This window comes from Amblyomma mixtum, chromosome 1 (genome assembly GCF_055824585.1).
Source record: "Amblyomma mixtum isolate Tamu chromosome 1, ASM5582458v1, whole genome shotgun sequence".
Taxonomy (NCBI): domain Eukaryota; kingdom Metazoa; phylum Arthropoda; class Arachnida; order Ixodida; family Ixodidae; genus Amblyomma; species Amblyomma mixtum.
Window position 1 is genome coordinate 67,459,238 of NC_143012.1, and position 25,309 is coordinate 67,484,546.

The 25,309-nt window shown below is 47.8% G+C and overlaps 1 protein-coding gene across 1 annotated transcript; it reads right to left on the bottom strand.

Annotated features, from left to right (window-relative positions):
• Window positions 1-1,694: 1,694 nt before the first annotated feature.
• On the bottom strand, window positions 1,695-25,257 carry LOC149366599 (neprilysin-2-like). Its single transcript, XM_089571473.1, has 10 exons — window positions 25,014-25,257; window positions 22,826-23,054; window positions 21,320-21,614; window positions 19,252-19,410; window positions 17,391-17,706; window positions 16,121-16,545; window positions 14,481-14,726; window positions 11,490-11,569; window positions 8,638-8,910; window positions 1,695-1,978 (listed from the first exon to the last, which is right to left on the bottom strand). Exons 1-10 carry the CDS (start codon window positions 25,255-25,257, stop codon window positions 1,726-1,728), a joined length of 2,520 nt encoding a protein of 839 aa, XP_089427599.1. The 3' UTR covers window positions 1,695-1,725.
• Window positions 25,258-25,309: the final 52 nt, after the last annotated feature.

Sequence of the window (25,309 nt, forward strand, 5' to 3'; positions counted from 1 at the left end):
GGTAAAATTTCTGCTAATTCTGTATACTTAGTTTTTTGAGTGTTTGTTTGTCTTCTGCTTTTTTTTAATGTGCATATTATGAAATGTTTTGTTTATTGTTAATTGATATTTATTATTGTCTATCATTAACTATTTTCTATTGTGATCATGTTTTGCTCATTGTTTTTTATCTTTTCTCCATTCGGCCCCCGTTTCCATGATGTGTTGATCGGGGTGTAGGCCTTGTCAGGAGGCGTGCTTGGTCGCGTGTTCGCCAAATGCAGCCGGTACAGCCAGCGATGACAGCGCCGCCCACCGGCAGGTAGCAGCCACATTAAGGCTGGTTATAAATATTCATTCAGAACGACGGCTTGACAGCGCCGCTATGGCGCAGTGGATTAGAGGCACGTGTTGCGTATGGAAGGTCGGCCGTTCGACTCCGCTCTCTGTGCTGTAATTTTATTGTTTTTTAATTTCATTTTTTCCAATTTTTTCCCTTTTAGGTCGCAAATCGTGATGCTTAGTGGCATATAACGCCATTTAAGAGGATTTATTATCCCTTTTAGGTAAGCCGTTGTGACAATCTTCAGTCACCGTGATCAATTCACCGTGGTTTCAAGCCTTGTGGCTGTACAGGCTGCAGTTGGCGAATACGCTGGGTCTACCTCCTTTAGCCTCACCTCTAGGGCATATTGTATGTAATATGGCCAAATAAACATACGACTACTACTACTACTACTACTACTACAATCCCTACCTGTGGCTGTGATAGAAACAGCCATACCTGCCACTGCAGTGGTGCATCTCTTAACCCCTGCGCCCCTGGTCTGGTGGTGGTACGAGGAGGTAGTGGAGAGAATGACCAATTCTGTACATATGGGCATTAATCCACTAAAGCTGCCGCGTCATACCCTTAAGGCGGAGTTTAAATGTCCCCTGCAACTGAAGAATGAACACATGCTTTCGAGTCTACTCGGTTTAACTACGTTAAACCCCTACCACTTTTAACCTTTCGGGTAATTCCTTGAACCAAGCATTCCAAGTACGTGCGCCTTGTGTTTCCGCGTGGTCAGAAAAGTGCTTAAACATGTACTAGCATTGCTCTGACTATGCAAGAGGTACTATTAGAGATACTATCGGTCCGGGCAGGACCAGAAGAGGAGTGGCCGAAGCAACAATTGGACCAGTCCCTTACAAAAAGTTTTGTAGACTGTCTATAAAGTTCTGTCTGTAGAGTCTATAGGCTGTCTATAGATAAATTCTATAGGCTAGTCAATAGGCAATACAAATGCTATAGACAGTCTATAGACAATCTATTGATTTATGGCCATGCACTTTTAGTACACTTATGTCGATAGACTATACACAAAAAGGAATATCTACAGGAAGGCAATAGACTGTATAAAAAAGTCTATAGACTGTCTATAGACCATTTTTGTATTGGCTCCAAACAAAAGACAAGCAATGGATGCAAAGAAGCACTGTTGGGGTAACGTCTTCATTTCCAAGTGACGTCATGGTGACGCATATGTGCCAGCTCGTAACCAAAAGCAGGTACAAAGCACTGGTTTTCGTAAAATCTCTCTTAATTCTTCACCAGCCGATCCTTATCGCATAGTCAAAGAGTCTTATCCCTTATAATTACTAACGGCGTTCTTCGCAAACGCGGTCCCATTCAATCTATTAATGATTTTGTGTGTTTATCACGCGTGGATTCTGCTGGGCACGACGATGCTCCGACGCAGCCTAGAGCTTGCAGATGAGCTTGGGACTCATTGGCGAACCACGCGAGCAGTTGAAGGCCCTCGCGAAGGCCCGGAGATTCCGGAGCGGTCCGTTGACGAGTGTAGGCGCGGGCGAGCGAAGCCCGTTGACCGTGCGCTGTTGCAGGTAGGCCTCGTCGTAGGCCTCGCACCGGTCCAAGGCGAACTCGTAGAAGAACAGCTGGTCTGTGCTGTACGTCACGTTTGAACCCGAACCAACTTCACGCAGCTGGAACCTGCGGACGAAGATGGGCGACCACGGGCATGTCCATGTACTTAGTGTGCCTCCATCAATGACATTTCGGCAAGAGAATTCGATGCAAGCGGTAAAAAAAAAAGCGTAGTCATGCATGTTGTAGTGACTGCAATTTAAAAACAAACATGATGCAGTCGAGTTCTGTCACATGGTTGGTTGGTTTATGGGGTTTAACGTCCCAAAGCGACTGAGGCTATGAGAGACGCCGTAGTGAAGGGCTCCGGAAATTTCGACCACCTGGGGTTCTTCAGCGTGCACTGACATCGCACAGTACACGGGCCTCGAATTTCTCCTCCAAAGAAATTCAACCGCCGCGGCCGGGATCGAACCCGCGTCTTTCGGGTCAGCAGCCTAGCACCATAACCACTGAGCCACCGCGGCGGCCGTTCTGTTACACCGAAACCTGGGTGAATTATTTGTTGTATCAAAGAGACTGGTTATTCCTTTGAAGATTCTGAGCAAAGGTATAATAAAGTACCTCAGTATACCGAGCTCCAATTTCGCCGGTTGTTCGATATATCGAACGATCCGTGACAGCGCTCTTCAATCACTTTTGGAGAGCGGAGGAGGGTCGTCGTCTTTGCAGCCTTGGGCACTTACCGGCAGCGCTAGCGCATTGAAACCACGTGACAATGTACCGTACTATAGGTTGTGCTTGAGGGTGGTCTTCGGTCTCTTGCATGCATTTTCGATGTCGCACCACTGTCATGCGACGAAGCCAAGCAAACTATACTAGTAAAGCTTACAGGCGGCCCTCGCTCCTTTCGAAGGCCTTCCGTAAGCCAACTCTGCCATGTTTTAATGAGATTATAAAACTTCGAGACTACTGGAAACACGATCTGACACCTTATTAATAAGCAGTGGCTGTTTTCAAAGCCCCATCCGCTGCGGCCTCGATGCGAAGGAGGCTAAGCTTAGCGACGACTAAAAGGGAAAAGGGCCGCTCAGCCATCAGGCTGGCAGGCGGTGCCTCTCCGCCAGACACACGTCACTAGCGTAGGCTCAATGTATTTTTGTTTCTGTGTTACAGATACGCTTGTCCGCTGCATTTTTTATATATGGAAGTACGCGATAGATCGAACAATTTTGCGATCACCTTCGAGCTGAATATATCTGACTTTGACTGTAGTTTGTTAATATTTGTGATTTATCCAAGGACACTGAACAAGGCAATGCAGAGGTGTGAAAGTGAGGAGCTGTTGCATTTTCCTATCTGCGCAGAACAAGTAACGAGTCATCCCTTACAAAAAAAAAAATTACAGTCTATAGAGTGTCTATAGACTTCTGTCTATAAAGTCTGTAGACTGTCTATAGACAAAAGTCTATAGGCAATGCAAATGCCATAGACAGTCAATAGACAATCTATAGATTTATGGCCATACACTTTTAGTAGACTTTTGTCTATAGATTACGAATAGACAAAAAGCAATATCTATAGGAAGTCAATAGAGTCAATAAGAAGTCAGACTGTCTATAGACCGTTTTATAAGGGATGGATTCATCCAGAACGGCGTGCACTGTCGCGCAGGGCTATAATAGCGCCCTCTTTAGGGTTCACGCAACAGGCGAAAGTGGAGAACTGCTCCTACGAATGCCTCGTTCACGTAACTTCTTTTTCTCTTTTCTGCACCGATGACGTCAACCGACTAGCGTGGACGCAAAGTGCTAGAAACTTTGCCGAGTCGGCTACTGTGGCCCATAGTATGTGAGGCAGCGCATAACGGGACAAGGGCCTGAGAAAGCGCCTGCGTTGTGCGCGTCTTTCTCTGTCCCTTGTCCCGTTATGCGCCAACTAACGTACCATGGACTAACGTGAAGTTGCACAAAGCGCATTCGCATATCTTGACGTTCCTAGAAACTAGAACAATGCTGAGGGCAATGCAGAGCGACGTGCTCTGCAACGCTTAGTCACCAAACATTTTAAGCATGAAATGCTTTTAGCTCCCGTTGTCGGCAGTGTGGTGACGTCATGCCGAGACCGAGAGCCATCATCCGGGCACTGAATTCCAGTCATCCGGGCACTGAAATGCACTCATCCGGGCACTGAATTCCAGTCATCCGGGCACTGAAATCCACTCATCCGGGCTCTGAAACGAGAACATCCGGGCACCGTACGAGACTTAACGAGATTTAACGAGACTCTGTAAGCCCTCCTACGCGACCGGCATGCAAGCGCCGGTTGGTCTCCAAATGAGACAAAAAATAACTGCTGCCAGTGCCTTCTCAACGTTTATCAAGATATCAGTGGAGCTGTGGGTTTGATAATGTACGGAATTATAATTTCCGATTTCTAATAACGCGTGCAAAAAGCACATAAATGCCACGTTACACTTCGTTGTCATACGTGATCCGGGGGAGAAGCGCTGCGTTCAAAGGCGCCGAACGGGTGGTGGCGTTCCTCCCTTCCTTTACGGTGCGGTTCGGGTGTCCACCGAGATGGCAGAGAATTACTGCGCCATTTCCTTTCCTCAAAAAACCTTGTGTTCAAATGACAAGGCATCGCGTCGAACGGGTGGTGGCGTTCCTCCCTTCCTGTACGGTGCGGTTCGGGTGTCCACCGAGATGACATTAGGCCCGTAAACATTTCATGCTTACTCTACTCTCGTTTACGGGAGAGGCAGAGATTTTTTTTTTTTCCAGAGCATCTCCCTTCTCTACATACCAACAGATTTGGGAGGTGTGCGTCTGCGGCTGCCTAACGTTGCCAGGAAAAAAAAAATCACTTTTGTGGTGCTCTTTGCATCTGCTTTTACAGAGTCCTTGTTATAAGCGACAAATTCAACCTCTCCGTTGATTACGCAGCCGACTGCGGGGTTATCGCGAATTAGCAAGCAAAGAAAAAATTGAAAAAAAATGGAGGGGACACACAAGCTCCGCCTTGAGGGTATGACGCGATAGTGTAATAGGTTAATTCCTGTATGCGCACATCGTCATTCTCTACATTCATAGAACCCTGCGAGTACTCGTACCGCTCCTGGTGCAGTGGTGCAGCGGTTACGCGATGCACCACTGCCCTGCGGCGACAGGTGCTCCCAGCGGTGGGCCCTGTGCATAGAGTTTCTTACTATTACCTAGAGGGAAAGCTGGCAGCCCGTCTATGGGAGTTTGCGTGGAGACCCCTCGAGACCACTTCAGCCACCATGGGCGCTCAGAGCATCATGGGGCGGTGAGCTACTTGTTGCGGAACTGCAACTTTTGGCCACAAAATAACAGAAAAATAAAGCTCTTTGATAACTACAAACGTCCTAACATTCAATATCTTGTCCAATGATTGCAACAAACGAGCAGAAAAGCATTTAAGTGCAAAGTTTGCCCAAAATAAGAGACGACTCGCTCTCCTATTGGCCAAGTAAAGAACACTATAAAAACTAATATTTCGTAATTAACAAGCGCATTTTTAAAAGTAAATATGTTTAAAAAAAAATGTTGTTGCTTAGATACTTTAAGAGGTTTTTTAATAGCATTTCGGAAAAGTGATACCTTTTATTGGCGTCGTGTGTCTAAGCGTTTTCACTACTATGGCTTTTGCCCACTGCGTTCGCGCGAAAGTCGTCTGCGCACACACGAGCAACGTTTTCGGAATGAAACGCCTTAGTACTGCCACTCTGTGTTTCCGAAAAACTACGACTGTGCCGCAACAAGTAGCTCACCGCCCCATGATGCTTTGAGCGTCCATGTTGGCTGAAGTGCAGCGCCGCCAGCTTTCCCTCTAGGTAGTAGTAAGAAACTCTATGGCCCTGTGCGACCCATTTTGCTCTTTCCGAGCGACCAATCATTAATTTAAGTGCCACCTGCTATAATGAGTACGTTGTGATGACGGCGCAAGGTCGCGTGACCTAGGTGTCCCACCTGCCCCCTAGGTTGTTCTCCGGGAATCAGATGACAGATTTATGGTCGGGATTTGTCGCTGACAGCGCCGACAACGCGACATGAAATTTTGTGGACAACGAAGCCTTTAACGCTATCTATTAAAGAAGCGTATCTTGTTGGGCAAGTTTTTTCGCGTAACCGAGAAAAAATTCCAATATACTGTAGCGCAGCAAAAGACGAAGACACAAGAGACGAGAGACGAACAACACGAGCGCTAACTTCCAACAGATTTTATTCTCCTGAAGCATCACATTTATACGCCAGAAAACGGTAATCACATGTGCGAACAGTATCAATTCCTCAGAAAAACAAGCTCTTTATCTGAGAGGAGAATGGAAGGTGTGCTTACACACGAGCATCCTGACCTATTTATCTTTTCAGCTTCGATGATTTCGCGCGTTACTCTTTCTCTGCTTTTTCCTATTACGACACTTTTATCAAATAAAGGCTTACAGGTTTTTGACTTGCATGCGAGAATGTGGTCAACCAGCGATCCGCCTTGCCCGTTTCTGACGTTGCGAGCGTGTTCCATTAGGTTAAAGTTAAACCTTACCAAGCTGGCTAAAGAAATAGGCGATGCACGAAAAGTTTTTTTAGACGTGTTTTTCAGTGCAAAAACCCATAAACCGGAAAAACCATTCAGGGTGATAATTTCTGAAACTGGCACATAGCAAAAAAACGGTTTCGATGTACTTACAAAGCAAACTTAACCTTTTACCGCTTGACGACCCTTTCATGGTTAAGAAATCTGACGAAATTTTAGACTTTGTTCGGTCGCGCTCTGATGACAGCATTGTTGCATTTTCTGTGGATGTTAAGGATCTATATTACTCGCTGCCAAACGACAAGGTGCTGTGCTGTGTAGAGGAGTGCATAGATGAGTTCGGGTGTGTTGCTTTCCAGAACGCGGCGGGTGTGTCGGCGAGCAGTTTTTTTAGAAATTTTAGCTATTTACTTGCAGTCAACGTTCATTAACTGGGAAGGAAAACCCTACCTTCAGAAAGAAGGGATATGCATCGGGTCGTGCATAGCGCCGATTCTGAGTAATCTGTTTTTATCAAAACTTGACAAGGCTGTTTCAAGCCACTTAGACAGCTAGGACGTAAGCAAGGTCTTTAGATTTGTTGATGACTTTTTTATTCTTGTTAAGTGTGACTATGGCTCACTTGAGCCAAAGGCTCATAGCATTTTAACTATAATGAAAGAACATTTTAAACCGCTTGTTTTAACATCAGAATTGCCCATCAATAACTCTATTAGGTTTTTAGACATTAACTTCACCTTTCACGCTCATCACATATGCTGGGCCTACCAGCCGCGTAGCAACAAGCCGATGCTGCCATATCATTCCGCTCATTCAAAACTGGTAAAAAGAGGTATTGCCAATTTATGTTTTCAAAATGCTCTCCAGAAATCTTGTCCGCACATGATGACCGATAGTTTTCAAGAGCAGTCCAAGAGGCTGACTAATGCCGGGTACCCCTCCCATGTTCAAGTTTCTGTTGCCGAAAAACTTGTTAAGAAAATGAGACCAGAAAATCAATGTCACCCAAACCCGGTTCCTCGTGAACGAAAAAACCTTGTTGTATTACCTTATCTCCACAAGATTTCCCACAATTTGAAAAGAATTGGTCAACGAGCGAATGCAATCGTCGTGTTCTCGGCGCCGAAAAAACTTCCAACGTTGTGCAAACTGGGAAAAACAAACACCAACAAAGCGCGCGGATGCGCAACTAGGCACCAGAAGCCCTACGTCACGTGCGATGAAGGTGTTGTGTATAAAATTCCCTTGTCATGCGGGAAACACTATATCGGCCAGACGGGGAGATGTCTGAATGAGCGCCTAATGGAACACGCTCGCAACGTCAGAAACGGGCAAGGCGGATCGCTGGTTGACCACATTCTCGCATGCAAGTCAAAAACCTGTAAGCCTTTATTTGATAAAAGTGTCGTAATAGGAAAAAGCAGAGAAAGAGTAACGCGAGAAATCATCGAAGCTGAAAAGATAAATAGGTCAGGATGCTCGTGTGTAAGCACACCTTCCATTCTCCTCTCAGATAAAGAGCTTGTTTTTCTGAGGAATTGATACTGTTCGCACATGTGATTACTGTTTTCTGGCGTATAAATGTGATGCTTCAGGAGATTAAAATCTGTTGGAAGTTAGCGCTCGTGTTGTTCGTCTCTCGTCTCTTGTGTCTTCGTCTTTTGCTGCGCTACAGTATATTGGAACTATGTACCAACAAGCCCAAAAAGCCACGCTACCGAGAAAAAATAAATGTTTCCGATCCGTTCAAGCAGCACCTTGTACGCCTTGCAGGTCACAGAGGACAGCTAAATGGCTTGAAAAGGTCGCCGCTTAGCGAACTAAAAATGCTGGTTTTCGCTGCTCTAACCGCATCTGTTCCATGCCTGGTGGCTTGTGGAATAAGTCGGATACAACTTAAGCCTGCAGTGAAGCTCGGCCAACATCAGGACCGCTGCGCAGATTTCCTCCACGACAAAAAAGTAGTACGTTGTTAATACTTTTCTCGTTACCTTAACAAGAAGATACTCATAAGACAAAAAGTTGCAAGCTCTTGGTTTTTTTTACCTGGCTTGTTTTATATAGTGAACCATTAACAAGTTCATTTCATTTACTATTGTAATTGGCGAGTGGAGTAATACCCTACGCCGTGGACAGTGGGCCAGAGTTAGCACCTGCTGTTGTCGTAAGTTGTATCCCACTTTAAGCTCTATCCCACTACAATGCAGTACTATGGCTTTACGCACCGGCGGCTCCCCCGCGCCACCTGGTGGCGAAACACGTGCAGGGCGACCCGCAGGGCCAACAGGTCGAGCATGTCCTCGTGGGCAGCGGCATCGCTCGAAGGACGCGCGCTGTGCTGTTGCCGACGCAGGCAGTCGCTCAGCAGGTCCAGCTGCAGCCGCAGGGAGGCGCTGCGATCGTGGGCGGCTGTTGGGCCGAGCCGAGACGCGAGAAGCCGAGCCAAGTCAACGCCCAGGGAGGGCACGTGGTGAACAAAGAAGGCGGGGCCGTCGAACCTGGAAAATAAGAAAGAGAACAATTTCGCAAAATGGAGAATTACAAACACCTCCCTTAAAATCCTTAACGCCACCAAATTCTCACCAAATTATTCCGAACTGATAAGGTCCGAAGCTATTCGGGGAATAAGGGGAACGAGGCAGCCCACAAGAAAGCCAGAGGTTTCGTCGACCGGGTAGTGGATGAGTCTGGCTCCCTGAATTTCACGAAGGACTTTATGATCCCATATCATGATTTCACCAATCATTTTAAACTAGAGAGGAGAAAAAGTCTGACTAAAGGACAAGAGGTTACGTGGCGTCGTCTACAGACGAGATCGATACGCACCCCATCACTCCTCGCGCACATTTGCCCTGTTCTATACAACCCGAACTGTAAACACTGCGGCCAACGAGCCAACTACGATCACATCCTGTGAGATTTTAAAATTGAGCCACCTCCGGGTGATCTAGTTACCGCTCCTTCTCTCTAGTGGTGGGAGACCGTGCTGACTAGCTCTGACCACAGAACGCGTTTGGGCGGTGGAGTGGCCTGGGAAAGTCGTCGAGGGCTATGCACTCTCGACCACTTACCGCGACCTCTTAGCACCACGTCCTTTCCGACGAACAAAATGTTTCACAGTTAGACGCCTTTGCGCATGGCATGGCCTTTCCGTCAGCTTCCCGGATCATTTATGGGCACTGAAGATAAAAATTTCGTGTGTATCTAAACTACTGTGTTCTAATGACAATGAAAACCGCTGTTATGAGCCCGAAACGTGTAAAAATTGAAGAATAGGTGTCGCCGCTTGCGGCTGCTTTCAGAAACAAACTGCGACTACGTCAAGACCGTTTTAAAGTGCTGATCTCTGAGGCTAGGCTTCAGCGCCGTTTACATCCAAACATTGCTCACTGAGTCCTTGTCGCGGTCTTGACGCACCGAGAGTGGAAAGTTATTTCACTTATAAATCGAACTTTAGCATCAATCCTTATGTCCTTTCTGCCGAACAATTATAATCAAAGGGACAAAGAGCTTAAGTTCCCCTACATTTTTTAACGGTGGGAGGCGTTAGAGCTTCTTGCTGCTTGCAATGTAAGATGCGGTTGTACGCCGGGTGCGATTGTACGCCGATGACTGTGTTTTGTATCATTCAATTAAAGCGCCATGTGACATAGATTACCTTCAACAAATGCTAGACAGCATTCAACAATGGTGCGTTAAATGGAGCATGTCTTTTAATGAGGCTAAATGTTGCTGTGTTTCCTTTACCCGCAGGCGCACTCCAATTGACTCGGAGTATGTTTTAAATGAGCACCTTTTATCTAAAGTGTCGGATTATAAATACCTTGGTATTTACTTCTCGGCTGACATTACGTGGAGAAAACAGGTTGAATACATAGCAACAAAGGCGTCGAGAATGTTAAATTTTTTTAAAAAGGAATTTTAAGGATGCTCCTCAAAAGGTTAAGGAGCTTTTATATTTTACTAACACCAGATCAATCACGGATTATGCGTGTGCTGTATGGGACCCTCAAGCCGGAACCCATTGTGCTATTCTGGATCAATTATGCAATTGTGCTGTCACAGCGCTGCACGAAATTCAAATAAATAAATAAATAAATAAATAAATAAATAAATAAATAAATAAATAAATAAATAAATATACAGCTTTCTGGTGAACTTAGAGCCGTGGGAGAAAGACGAAGCAGCTAACCATGAAAAATTCACGCAACTAATATCTCCGCATTCTTGCAGTGCAGCTGTTATTATTAAGAATATTAAAAAGAATAATGTTCATTAGTCGATGCATTTACCATTAACTATTCACAGAGCTCTCCAGACGACTCTCCTGGAAGGGTGCTTGATTCACCAACAGCAGAAGCTACCTGCATCTTGTCAAGGCAAGCGGGCCGATTGGAATTCAAGCTTTCCTCTCTAGTGCTCGTTTTCGCTTGATTATTTCTCCCCCAACACAGACTAGGACAGCTCTACTGCTCTTATCAGTATTTGTAAAAATTTGGGCTTTGCCTATAGTTGTTTGTTCATAATGACTACTGAGAAAAGCTAACGGATTGTATAATTTTCCCTTGAAAAGAAACAGCTATGCCGATCAGCAGAAAAAAGTAAAGAGCGAAACGCTGAGGCAGCGTATGAGTATCGAGCGTTAGCAATATCGAACGAATATTGCGTCATTAGCCATCTTCGTTATATCCGGTAAAATTTTTTCGTTATATCCGTATATCTACTTTTTTTTTGATGCCAACGTGTGCAGCGCAAGGAGACGGATTGTTTTACACCACTTCGAATGTCCTACGACAGTTAGTTTGGGCGTAATGGACGTTTGAATTTTCGAGAAGTCACGGTTTGGGGAACCAAAGGTCGTCGGTGCGAATCCCTATGATAAGCTACACTTTGATTCGACTAGTAATCTTATGCTCTTTAAAGCGCTGAATAGTTTGATACCACTCCGAACATTCTACGCCAAATAGGTGGTCCACAATCTGTATGCCAACGGTACCACCCATGTTTCGTGCTAACGCAACCTTCAGTAATGCCTGTATTAGAGATAACGCAATAAAAAGCCGCGAACTGGCAGTACCTGGTGTCAACAGCACCAGGTGGTACGGCTAGGTACTCTTCGTCGACGTCCAACCATGGCGTGCTCCTCAGCGCTGAACCCTGAAATCGGCAAGCAGGAGGAAGACATGATGTATAGTCTCCAACTGCTCTAGCGAATGTAGGTTCTCCGCATTAACTCCATTCGCGAGATGTGCGAGCTTAGGACAGACGCTCTTGTTTAAGAAATCTCGCGGCCGCTGTCACGTTGTAGTGCCCGGAAAACGGACTTGACGCTCATGTGCGGAGCGCGAATGTCGTGTAAACCAGTGTCCCTCGTGTCTCAGTTCCATGGCCTGCTGCAGATTTAAATGAAACCTTGAGCTATTAAACTTTGCAGATTTATGTGGCCGTGAGGAAGAGAAAGGTGCAGACTTGCTGTCGGTGAACATCTCTACCAAGCTTTGGAGAAAATGGTCGAAAAGGGGTCGACGCAAGAGGAGCGTGATGCTTGCTGTAGAAGAGAGCCGCGGTTGAAATTTAGGCTCTCTCGCGTAGTTCATATGCAATTCCTATAACACGGCATTCTATAACACGTATTTTTCGTGCGCAGTTTCCATCAAATTGCGGCAGGTACGGTCGGGGTTTAATTTTGGGGCGTCTTGCGGGACAGCCAAACGCGATAACCACTCTGGTGCTGGGAGGGCACATTCTAGGAAATAAACGGAGGTATAGAACCGCTGATGAAAAAGAAAAAAAAAAAAGCTCACGAAGTTCTCAGGCGAGCAGAAAATTAGAGGTTTTGGTTGTCTTCTTTTCATTGTGTTTCAGTTTGTCTGCCCTGTTCCAGCCTAATTTCAGCTTTTAAGCGGCGTGCGTATATTGGAAAATTTCGAGTACGAACGAAATGTTTGGATATTTTTGACTGATCATTTATATCCAGTAGGTGGGCTCATCTCATTTCGAATATTCGATGAGACCTGAAAATAACCAGCAAATCGAATACCCGTGACTGCAATCCGAAGCATTGTCCTTTTTTTTTTGTCTGTGGCAAGTCTTGGTTCAGTGATCATGATCCAAAATGGCGACGACTCCGTGCACAGCTTTGTCGTAATGCAGTAGAGGTTAACTGGTTCTGCCATGAACTTGACATTGACTGGGTGTTTATTTCAGTACATTATATATTGAAATATATACTTCATATATTTCAATGATGAGGGTGAGCGACAATTGCGCTCAGCCGTCAGCGAAGCGGAGACGTATAGCCCGAAAAATAAAGTAGTGAATGGTTTGGTTTGATTTACAGGGTTTAACGTCCCCAAGCGACTCAGGCCATGAGAGACGCCTTAGTGAAGGGCTCCGGAAATTTCGAACATGTAGGGTTCTTTAACGTCCACTGACATCGCACAGAACACGGGCCTCTGGAATTTCTCCTCCAAAGAAATTCAACCACCGCGGCCGGGATCGAACCTGCATTTTTAGGGTCAGCATCCCAGCACCATAACCACTAAGCCACCGCGGCCAACCAACTATAATGTTCAAGGCGATATGTTCACTAAATGTTCACGGCGCATTTTGATTTGATTCTACTATGGTTTGGATGCTTCAACACTAGCTACTGTTAAAACCGAGCGCCATAATCACTGAGCCACCTCGGCGGACTAAAGTAGTGAATGATTTAATAAAGCCTTTATTACAAGAGAGGGATGGCTCGCAGCCGCTGTAGGGGAATTAGGAGGGATGAGCGTGTAGGTGCAGGAGTAACTGCTATTCGGTGGTTTTCATAGCCTTCGCGTTGAAAACTATATCCGGGACATTGACATCAATAGAATAGCGTCCCGAGGTGAATGACACCGTACGGTGCACTCTGAGAGCGGAGAACGTGAAAGCTAGTGAAAAAACATTGGCTGCTATGCTGACGCTTGATCCGAGACTGTGCAGGGTTGTCTATTCTGCAGTTTCATTGCAGAAACTGTTTCCGTCACCTGTAATGGCGGAAACTGTGGCTGTTTCCTGATATTGAGCCAAAAAATACCGTTGTTTGTGGTCGGTATGCGCGAGGGTATGCGAAAGGATGCCATTGAGGAGGTAAAAAATGCACCCGAAGGTGGCACCACGACTATTTCCTTCTGCAGCAAGGAGTGAGCATCATATACTAACGACAGTTAACTGAGCTTCACGATCCCTGTGCTCACCACAGGCTAACGGGACCGTTCTTCGTTACCTATGCTAGAGCACTTTTTCAAATTGTTATAAACCTGATCCGCAGTATGAACTTAGTTATAAGTTTGCCGCTTTATTATTCACCAAATTAGAATGCTCCAGTATGTGAAAATAAAAGTTGTGTAAGTAACTGCACTGACGCTTCATTATTTTATATTCAAAGCCATACCCGGACACAACTATTTGTGTTTAATTCATATCCTCGTCAGACCCGAGAAGTTCTGTCTCTGAGCGTTTGTTCAAAACAAGTACACATTTCAAACCTCGGTGGTCCCGTGAATGTACGCAGCCAGGGATCGAGCAGTTCTTCACTTATGAGTTTTCTCCATGCTATCTGTTACGTGCTTTTGGGGCTCCAAAAAGATGAAAGAACGCTTGGTGGCGTATATTAAGCTTAACACATTGCCGACAAAATGAGTAATTAAATCGAAATTACAAGAAATATCAGGCAAAGGCGCAAGCGACTTGAGAGCTGTTTGGCCACTGGGCGCAGAAATCTGCTTTAGACGAATCTACCAACTTGGGAGGTTGCTCAGAGCGCCCCTATCATTTCACGCTGTTTGTAAACCTGATTTCATGGGAACATAGTGAGTACTCTCCGATTTTCAATGGTACTTAGGCTGCGGGAGTGATGCGTTTCTTTAAGAGTTCCGTAAAAGACAAATGCGCATTATAACTGACGAGGATATTCGAATAAGTTGGTTTGGTCCCCCTACTTCTGCTCTCCTTCCACAAAGAATTAACTAGCGTTATGAAAGAAGGCTCAGAGATTCAAATAAGCCGAGAGCACCTCGCCTGGATGTCCGCGTACCTCCCAGAAGGTCTCGAAGCCCCGGTCGGCGATCTTGAGCAGGGCGTTCCTCTTCCGGGAGGCCAGCAATCCTCTCCACGAGACCAGCGGCGACTCCTCGGCGTCGGCGAAGGCAAGCTCAGCGAAGCGCATGCGCAGAGGCGGTTTGTGCAGCCACTCCGGTAGGAACAGCTGCTGCCGCAAGAGCTCGATGTCCCTCAGGAGACCGGAGGTCCGACTGCGCCCCCTACCATGGGCGCGCCCAAGCTGTAATAGGAACGTAGACTTTGTCTTGGCTATATGAGTCTAAAAAAGAAATGTGACGAAAGGTGCAGCAGCGAACATTTTTCAAGCACTATCCTCTCGACGTCCTTCGTAGATCTAACAGTAGCTTGGTTTGGGCTAGTTGGTACCAGTTCTTCGAAAACATGGCGCAAAAAGGACACGGACGACAAAGAACTGGACGGGATAGGCGTTACCCCGTCCCGCCCTGTTCCGTCCAATTCTGTGTCGTCCGTGCCCTTTTTGCGCTGTTTTTGAAGAATCCTTAATAGAATTTTTCAAGGACAATCCCGCCATACCTTATTTAAGATACCGTTGTCCTACGCTGGTGTGCAGTCTTTCAGCGCCGCAAGTTCCTCAAAATCTTAAACCGACTTATCTCTTGCTGTGCCCAAGCTGTGATCGGATTACAGACATATTAGTGCGAAATCATTACTCTAGACGTATCAACCCCGAGCGAGAATCTTGTCATCTTGTCTAGCGCTCCGAACAAACCCGAGCTTACCCGAGCAAGCTCGGGATACTTCGGAGGAACGTCGCGCAAGCTGCAGCCAATGGAAGGAAGCTCTGGTAAGTTCCGAGGAGTGTCGCGCCAGCTGTAGCCAATGGGAGGAGGTTGTCATGCCACCTAGGTCACGTAACCTTGTGGCGTCATCACAACCTGCCCTGGCAGGTGGCAGTTAAACAACTAGTCACGAAAGGTTGCTCTGGATGAGCAACATGGGTCGCGCAATCGCTACCGGTGGCTGTGATAGAAACAGCCACCTGCTAGTGCAGTGGCGCATCGCTTAACCGCTGCGGCACTGCGCTGGTAGGGGTATGGGGACGCGCAGCGATCTATGAATCCTAAACAGAGAATGACAAATTGTACATACATAAGCTATAATTCACAAGAGCTATGGCGTCATAAACTTAGCGCTTAAGGGCCCCCTCCATTTGAGGAATGAGCACATGCTATCGCACGTCTACTCGGTTTAACTACATTAAACCCCTCCCACTTTTTTCTTGGCGCTATGAGAGTTACTGGGTATAACACTGGAGGGAACGAACAGTACTGTGTCCTGTCCTGCTATCGTCTGCACAGCTCTAGCGAGCGCTGCTTCGTTCTGGTTCTGTTAATATGGCTAGACCATACTCTGAAGTGAATGGAAGCCTAGCAGAGGGCGGCAGAATGTTAGGTGCGCGGATGAGATTATGAAGTTTCTGGGGATCGGGTCATCGCAGCGGGCATAGCAAATGGTTATTTTGAGAGATATGGAAGAGGTCTTTGTCCTGCAGTGAGCATAGACAGGCTGATGATGATGATGATAATGATACTCTGAAGAACTCCTTCGGACATTTGCACACCGGGTCATCAACCGTGATGCTGAGCAGATTACCTCGTGGGGCGCCGTCCTGACAGTCCAGTCTACCAGATGGCGGGTCATGTCCCGGAAGCCACGCCCTCGCTGCGCCTCCCGCTCGCTCCGATCCCGCTTCCGACCTCTGGGCCGGACACCGTTCCAGTAGACGAAAGCCATGAGCTCCGGAACTGCGCTTGTCATCAGTCTCAGACATCGCAAGTCGCTGACGTCATCCGGAGGGTCACCGTCGCGCCATCCGGGCTGCCGTGCCGCCGAGAGCTGCGCCAGCCTGAGGAAGCGTGGCCTTCGTTCCAGGAAAGGGGCGTATCGGACTTGCAGGCGGAAGGCCAAGTAGTTGAGCAGGTGGACGGGGCCGAACTGGGAGATGAGCGCGGACAGCTGGCGCTGGAAGGAGCCGCCTTTCACGAGCACCGGCGTCCGTCGGCCGAACGTAGCGATGCCTGCGACGCGACAGCGTGGATACGCTTTTCTCTGATAGGAAAGGTGACAGGAACTGAGAAATGAATATAAAATGTCACCTGGATCTGTAAAGCAGGACCGTATAGCCTTTGCCTCATAAAAAGAAAAGCCCGAGTTCTAAGAGAAACGGAGTGGTGATGAGGAAGGATCATCATCATCATCAGCCTGACTACGCCCACTGCAAGGCAAAGGCCTCTCCCATGTCACTCAGTTCGGCAACAAACCTTGTCCTTTTCCAGTTGCGTCCACCGTATCTCCGCAAACTTCTTAAGCTCATCCGCTCACCTAACTTTTTGCCGCCCCCCGCTACGCCTGCCTTCTCTTGGAATCCACTACGTCACCGTTAAGGACCAGCGGCTCTGCCCAAGCCCATTTCTTCCTCTTGATTTCGACTATAGATGTCACCATACCGCGTTTGTTCTCTGACCCACTCTACCCTCTTCCTGCCTCTCATTACACCTATCATTTTTCTTTTCATAGCTCGCTTCGCTTTGCTTCCCCCTGCTTCGGTGAGTTCGGTTGTATCCATGGCTCTGTTCGCAGTAATGAGGCATGTAATGTGGTCACACACGGACGCCTTACCCCCCCTGCCGAAGCGGACGACAACTATTTCATTAGTTGTCTTCTGCTCCAAAAGGGGCGTCAGGCATCCGTGGGTGACCTCATTACTGCGAATCTGCGCACTCTGACGTCATAACCATTTCGACCAACCGAAAAGCGTGACACCTCTGCTGACAACCTTCTGTCGACAACGATGAGGCATTACAGGCTTTCGCCTTAATACTCCCCAGCTATAGCAAATAGTGACGCAGTCGAGTAAGATCACCTCTGAATACGACGCCGAGGAAGCGAGTCCAGTTCCAGTGGGGTGCATGGGCGAGGTGGGCGACGGTAGTGCGGGCGTAGTCGCCGGCACCCCGCCGGTGTGCCGCCAGTTCGACCAGCGCCTGCTCGACGCGGAACAGACCGCGCATGTCCCTGTGACCGGCGATGCCTTGCGCCGCCGTCAGGTACCACTCGTCGTGGACGTCGCTCATGCGCGAGAAATCACGGAACAGGGGCTCGGGGGCTCCGATTCGTGCCAGCCACCGTGGTCTCGCCGACGCCCAGTCACGGGAAGAGTTCTTCTTCGTGGGATGCCACTGTTCGACGATGGAAAGCGAAGGAAGGCACTGATAATTTTGTACAGAAGTAGCTGTTACACCCAAGAGCCTCATAAGGAACGGAGGTTGATGTTGACATGAAAGGAAGCCATCACATAGCAAGGTCACTTAATCTACAGGGACTGTTCCCATGGTCATTGCAAACGCAAGAAGAAATTTTTACAGTGTCCTCCTCCCTCTGAGTCCGACCCTCTTGAAAGTTTGTCGTCTTTGTACGAATCAGTTGACTACGTTATATGGCAAGATGATACGACCTATTCTCTCCGGTCACATAACCGATGCGCTACCTTTGTTTCCTATATATTGAAAGTGATAGTGAAGGACGCCCCTGCCGAATGCATGTTTTGGGTTAGAATTTGAGTGACAGCGAAATAAATGACGGATGATTAAACGTGAATAGGCCGAATGTGAATTAGGTACGCTCGCACTTCGCTTTTCCCTTCGGTTTAGGTTCTAGGCTGGGATTAAGAAGGCAAGACGATATCGGTGTGTTCTGGATCCACTGCGCACAGATGGAAGCTGATAAAGACGACGACATTCAATGCACAGCACGAGAGGCCGGGAACTAAACAAACGGATTGTTCTGCTGCGGCAATGATTGGTTTGGTTTTATAAGGTCTAACGTCCCAAAGGGACTCAGTCTATGAGGTACGCCTTAGTGGAGGGCTCCGAATAATTCGACCGCCTGGGGTCGCAGTACACGGGTCTATGGCATTTCGGGGATGACGTAGTGGTCTAATACAGTGGCCAGCGAAGCTGATCTGCTTGCGCCGCTGCGAGTTCGAAACCTCCTCGCGGCCATAGAGTGTTTTGCATTGCAAGCATGTGCAGGCTGCCACCTGCCCATGGATTGCCATACTATGGGGTCCACCCAAAAACTTCTTCATTCATCTTTCGCTTGAATAAGGAGTTTTCCATGAATCAATCTGATTTTCCATGGTGTACAAGCACCAAACCTGTCAAGTGTCGCGTCAACCAAATCATGTCTGTGATGAGGGTGGTGAAAAGAATAAATCGCCGAGGAAGGACAGGCGTCGATAAAATTAGAGAAAAGAGTAAAATCACGAGGAAAGGCTAAGCGTATGACGCTATCATTCATTCATTCATTCATTCATTCATTCATTCATTCATTCATTCATTCATTCATTCATTCATTCATTCATTCATTTATTGTACCCTTAAAGGCCCTTTTCGGGCATTACATAAGGGGGGGGGGCAGTTGAAATACAAAGTAAAGGGAATAACAATGTTAATACAGTAAAATGCAACACAGTGCAATACAAAAAAGAAAAAAAGAACAAAAAGCAAAAAAAACTGGAATACACTGTGAAATGTTAAGATAATCATGGCATTAATCGCGTGCGTCGAATGCACTACGGTGTGCAAGAGTCGATGGTCCTGACATTCTCTGCATGCTGGCGGTGGTCCGAGGTGGATATTAATTCACAGTGTTGTAATCTCGAAGCTATGCTTTCCGGAATACTTTTTCCCAAATACACTAAATTAGTTCAGATGTCTTCTGACCTTAACGACTCGTACGTCCACAATTGCCGGTATACCGGATAGCGCCAGCACCCTTGCCGCGGCCGATGACAGGTCGCCTCCATCGCCCTGTCCGGACGTAGGCTGGCTGCTGAAGGGAAATCCCAGCAGGCCATGCTCGGCCAGGATGTTGTCGAATACCTGCGGGAACAGCCAGCCAGGCAGTGAAGACAGCCATCGGTAAGCTATCGTGGTGCTACCAGCGGCAAGAGACCCTTTGAAGTCGTTGCCTTTTTCAATCGTCAAGTCTGTCTATAGCTAACTTCGCTTTCACCATGCAGCAACATTAGCAGGAGCTATAGGTTTCCCTACGCAAAACGGCGAGGGATACACTGTGTTATCTCCCTCCATTATCTGCCAAGCCTTATCGCTTAGTGTCTAATCTAAGCGGAAATTCTAAGTGTCTAAATGTCTAAGTGTAAATGTCATCTGTGGGATATCTGGGGCAGAGCCTTACTCCTGAGTAAACGGCGATGGTGTTGTACGTACTCACTAAATACGTCTGCAATGACTCTCTGGTTCATGAAGATATCATCCAGGTGGACTAAAGAGAACTTGCGCTCCATGGTTATGTAACCATGGTAGTCCTTATCTGCAAAGGACTTCGGGAAAGTACTTTTATAATAGGGAGAGAGGTGCGGTAGATGGCATGTGGTAACTTTGTTAGTTATTTGACACGGAAGATGGTGGAAAACCTGCGAGCTTCTGTTGTACTCTACTCTTTAAAGAAACCATGTGTGTAGAGAAGCTCTGCACGGTAATAAAGCACACAAACGTACCGACAGATTAAGCGACAAAGACAAGTAGACAGCAGACAGACAATGAAAGAGACGGACAGAGCAAAAACACTCACACACAAATAGCGACACGAATGGGGGGACAGAGTGAGAGAGATCAGTAAGGCATGTTGAAGGGCTGGTTGTTTTTGCATCTTGAAACTTGGGAGAAAAACCATCTAGGCGCAAATAATTTTACAAGGACAAAAAGAGACGAGGAGACAACGGACAGGCGCCTGTCCGTTGTCTCTTCGTCTCTTTTGGTCCTTGTGAAATCATTTGCCCCTAGGTGGTTTTTGTTTTCCAAGTTTCAAGAGTGAAAGAGAGACGTACACAGTTCGAAAAAGACAGGCGGTGAGACAGAGATAAACAGGCGTACTGAGGGACAGGAGGGTACGAACAAAGGCATTATAGGCGGATACAAATGGATGAAGGCAGATGACAGTGCTAGTTGTTAAACATTCATTGGGAATAACACAAGCGCGACAAACACAGACACAACGCCGCGGTAGCTCAGTTGTAACGGCGCTCGGCTGCTGACCCGAAAGACGCGGGTTCGATCCCGGCCGCGGCGGCTGAATTTCGATGAAGGGGAAATTCTAGAGGCCCGTGTGCTGTGCGATGTCAGTGCACGTTAAAGAACCCTAGGTGGTCGAAATTTCGGGAGCCCTTCACTACGGCGTCCCTCATAGCCAGAGTTGCTTCGGGACGTTAAACCCCAATAAACCAATAAACAAACACAGACACAAGGGGGTAACACAGGGCTTACTAGCAACTTTATTAATACCGTGTGAAAGACGGTGCACATATGGCATTACGACGGGACTGCTACGTTCTTTCGCCTTCTCGCTCCTAACTTCACCCAGCGAGCAACCTCACTTGCTCTGCTTACCACATGACGGGGGTATACCGACTTTGCTGCAGTCTGTTAACCTGATAAGGATACAATTCAAGAATACAATTCTAGGATACAATTCAAGATCATTTATTCAAGAATGTCATAGCTAACATTGTTTAACTAGGATGTATTTTATACTGTGTTAATGTTTTTTTCTTTTTTTTTCTTTCCCTGAACGCCTCAGCTAACAATGTATGTGTAGGAGTCATGTTTGTACTTTGCCTGTTTAATTAACTTCTGTTTGTTAAATTTCATTTTTTGTAACCACTCCCCTCTGTAATGCCGTAATGGCCCTGAGGGTATAATAAATAAATAAATAAATAAATAAATAAATAAATAAATAAATAAATGAATGCACAGGTGGGCACAGACAGACCTCCTTAGACCGCGGCTCTGCCTCGGGTTTCCGGCAGGCGTCCCACAGCCTCGCCAGCCACCGCAACGACCCGTCGTCTGTGCCGCGCTTCAACTCGGCCATGAGTCGCAGCTCCATCTGTCGGAGCCGCTGTGTACGCGGCGACACCAGCGCCTCTCCCGACGCGGTGGCCGAGTGGTTGGCCGTCCAGCGGCCGCACACGTGCGCATAGAAATCGTCGCACGGATTTGCGTTGGGGTCTACCCGCGTGTCCAGCTGGTCCTGCAGGGCTTCGCAACCCGCTCCGTCGCAGTGCCTGGACATGCGAGAGCGGCCTGGTCTACAGGATGCATATAGGCTAGTACGTGGTGGTTCAGGATCCGAATTCGCAAATGGCCAGGTTCAAGGGATGGCGAGGGACTGCCTCGCGAATGTACAAGAAGCATTTACTCCAGAGTTGTCAATGAAACCCATGCTATTTCTTTATGTATTGTTTTTCACTTGAAGCAACTCATACTACTAGGGAAGACTATAAATGATAAGCAATTGATCTAAATGAATACACTAGAAGGAAATATACCACGGTGGGAGCACACAGGAAGCGCTAGCCAAGTATGATCGCTCACTTAGTCGTCGCCAACGATGGTTGGGTGTAGAAGTAAAAATGAAAACATTTCTCGAGCCCACTGCAGGGCAAACGCCTCTCTCGTGTCTCTCCAATTAACCCCGTCCTTTGTCATCTGCGGCCATCGTATCCCCGCTTACTTTGTAATCTCATCCGCCCACCTAACTTTCTGCCGCATTCTCGTATGTACGTTTGCCTTGCCTTGGTATCCAGCCTGCTACCCTAAACGGTCATCGCTTATCTTGAATTCGCATTACATGCCCTGCATAAGTCTATTTTTTCCTCTTGATTTCGGGATTAACCCGTGTTTGTTCCCTGACCCATCCCGTCCTCTTCTTGTCTCCTGACGTTACACTTATCACTTTCCTTTCGGTATCTCGCTGCATTCTACTCAGTGGAAGTTCAACCCTCTTTGTTAGCCTCCACGCTTCCGCCCCATGGTAAGTACCGCTAAGATACTGCTGTTACATACTTTCCTTTTTAGGGATATTGGTAAACTACCATTCATCATCTAAAAAAACTTGCCAAAATGCGCTCTACCCTATTCTTATTCTTCCAGTTATTTCGCTCTGGTCATCTGTATCTGCGGTCACTACAAGTCCTTAGTAGACGTTTTCCCTTACCACTGCCAGCTCCTGGCTAACAGTCGTAAACTGCTGTCCTCTTCCAAGGCTTTTGAACATTACTTTGGTTTCCTGCATATCAATTTTTAGACCCACCTTTCTGTTCTGTCTGTCTACGTCACTAATCATGCTTTGCATTTCATGCCCTGAGTAACTTAGCACAGCAGAACATATTACGGAGATATTTTCCACAAACTCTGATCTCCAGCCGTTCCCAAGACAAGGTTAGTATAAATAAATGCCGGACGCCGGATTGGAGTGATGAAGCGTCGCGCTCACATGACTCCGGTCGGGGACGCTGTGGACACATGGGCTCCAGCAGGCGGCGAAGCCGTGGCCTGAAGGATGCCGCTGTGGTTGCGTCGTACGCGAGCCTTTGGCGAAGCCTTGGGGCTGCCCGCGCCTCGCGCTCCGCCCTCTGTGGAAGCCCTGGCTCGAATCGGCGGGCCGTGCACAGCGGGCGTTGCCTCCACGCCTCGCCTGGCAGCCCACGTGATGACGTAACCTGCTGCAACAGAGAATTTGGAGATCACTCGGCACACGAGTGACTTTGCTCAGCATAAACCCGAAGGAAAATGTCGCAGCAGTGAACATTGTTCTGCCTCGCCGCGGTGGATCAGTGGTTACGGCGCTCGGCTCCTGACCAGAAAGACGCGGGTTCGATCCCGGCCGTGGCGGCCGAATTTCGATGAAGGCGAAATTCTAGAGGCCCGTGTGCTCTGTGATGTCAGTGCACGCTAAAGATCCCCAGGTGGCCGAAATTTCCGGAGCCCTTCACTACGGCGTCTCTCATAGCCTGAGTTGCTTCGGGACGTTAAACCCCAATAAACCAATAAACCAAACCTGAACATTGTTCTGCTGGGACCAAATCTGTGGCAGACAAGCCTTTAACCGCGTGGTGTACGTGGTTAATTGGTTTGATTTATGAGGTTTAACGTTCCAAGGCGACTAAGGCTATGTGGAAAACCGTAGTGGAGGGCTCCGGAACATTTCGACCACCTGGGGTTCTTTACCATGCACTGACATCGCACAGTACACGGGCCTCTAGAATTTCGCCTCTATCGAAATTCGACCGCCGCGGCTGGGATCGAACCCGCTCCTACAGCTGGCGTTCATGGCTCTTCACTGCATTTTGCTAAATTCGAACACAGTACGAATTACAGGTTGAACTTTGCTAGAAATGCATTCCATATCCTGTCTTGCGAAGGAGATGAGAAACCCAGAGTTACTGTCATTATAAGGTGCGAAAAAGTGCCTGCGACTGCTGTGCGCCGGCTCCCTTGTGTTTTGGCGCGCACATCTCACGGCCAGCGAGTCCACATGATCCGTAGAGGTCACATGGTCTCTAAGCACAACTGGGGCAACCTAGCTCGAAGTTTCGTATGAACATCGGAGGAAGAAGGCAGTGCCTCATTACTACGGGTGAATATCTATCTGATCGCGTGATGCTAGAGTAGCGACGGAACACAAGTTTTTGCTACAGAATATATACAGGTAATTTGACGACGCTTTATTCCGGGTAACACATCTTTGATGCGGCCCGGCTGTCGTTACAAACATAAAATACGGAGCTATATGACCACAGCAGACCCTCAGCTTAGGCCAGCTGAAGTGCAAACGGAGTAAAAGGGTTACGAAGCTTATACGGCGACAGTTGGGCCATGGATAGCAAAAGACAAGGTTTCGTTTGGTTCACGGGGTTTAACGTCCCAAAGCGACTCAGGCTATGAGGGACGCCGTAGTGAAGGGCTCCGGAAATTTCGACAACCCGGGGTTCTTTAACGTGCAGACATCGCACAGTACACGGGCCTCTAGAATTACGCCTTCATCGAAATTCGGCAGTCGCGGCTGAGATCGAACCGCGTCTTTCGGGTCAGTAGCCGAGCACCATAACCACTGAGACACCGCGGCGGCATAGCAAAAAACAAGAGTAATTACAAATAACTGCTAGTGGCAGCGCCACGCAGTGGACGGAATCTTCCTTGTGAGAATAATGACGTGCTCCGCAGTGGATCAGTTGTTATGGCGCTTGGATGCTGACCCGAAAGACGCGGGTTCGATCCCGGCCGCTGCGGTCTAATTTCGATGGAGGCGAAATTCTAGAGGCCCGCGTACTGTGCGATGTCAGAGCCCGTGAAGAAACCCCAGGTGGTCGAAATTTCCGGAGCCCTTCACTACGGCGTCGCTCATAGCCTCAGTCACTTTGGGACGTCAAATCTCAGTAAACCAACTACTGCTGAGGGTTAGAAACTGCACGTTAAAGAACCCCACGTGGTCGAAATTTCCGGAGCCCTTCATTACGGCGTCCGTCATAGCCTGAGTCGTTTTGGGACGTCAATGCCCAGAAAACCAGTAAACCAACTACTGAAGAGGGTTAGAACTTGCGTCATCTACGTATTGTCCAAAGGAGCTGAGCACTAGGCCATATAGGCTGGCATTTCATTGGCCATCCCCGTGCATCTCTTACCGTCGGCCTCTTGCTGCGGCTTCGGAATGGAGACTGCGAAGGTGGACGGCCTCACGAGTCTCGTGGCAGCAAAGTCGTAGTGGAGGAAGACGATGAACACAGCCCCCAGGGTGGCCAAGAAGCCCACCAGGATGAGGTAATCGTTGTCGCGAGCAAGATACAGGCTGCGGGGGGCGGTAGCAGGCCGCCGATCGGCGAGACGCCGGTAAATCTCGTCGTGTGGAGACATTGGGCTGAAATCCATTCCTGAGAGCAAGACTGCAGCCCAGCTGTCGCCCAGCTGCAGTAGCCATGGG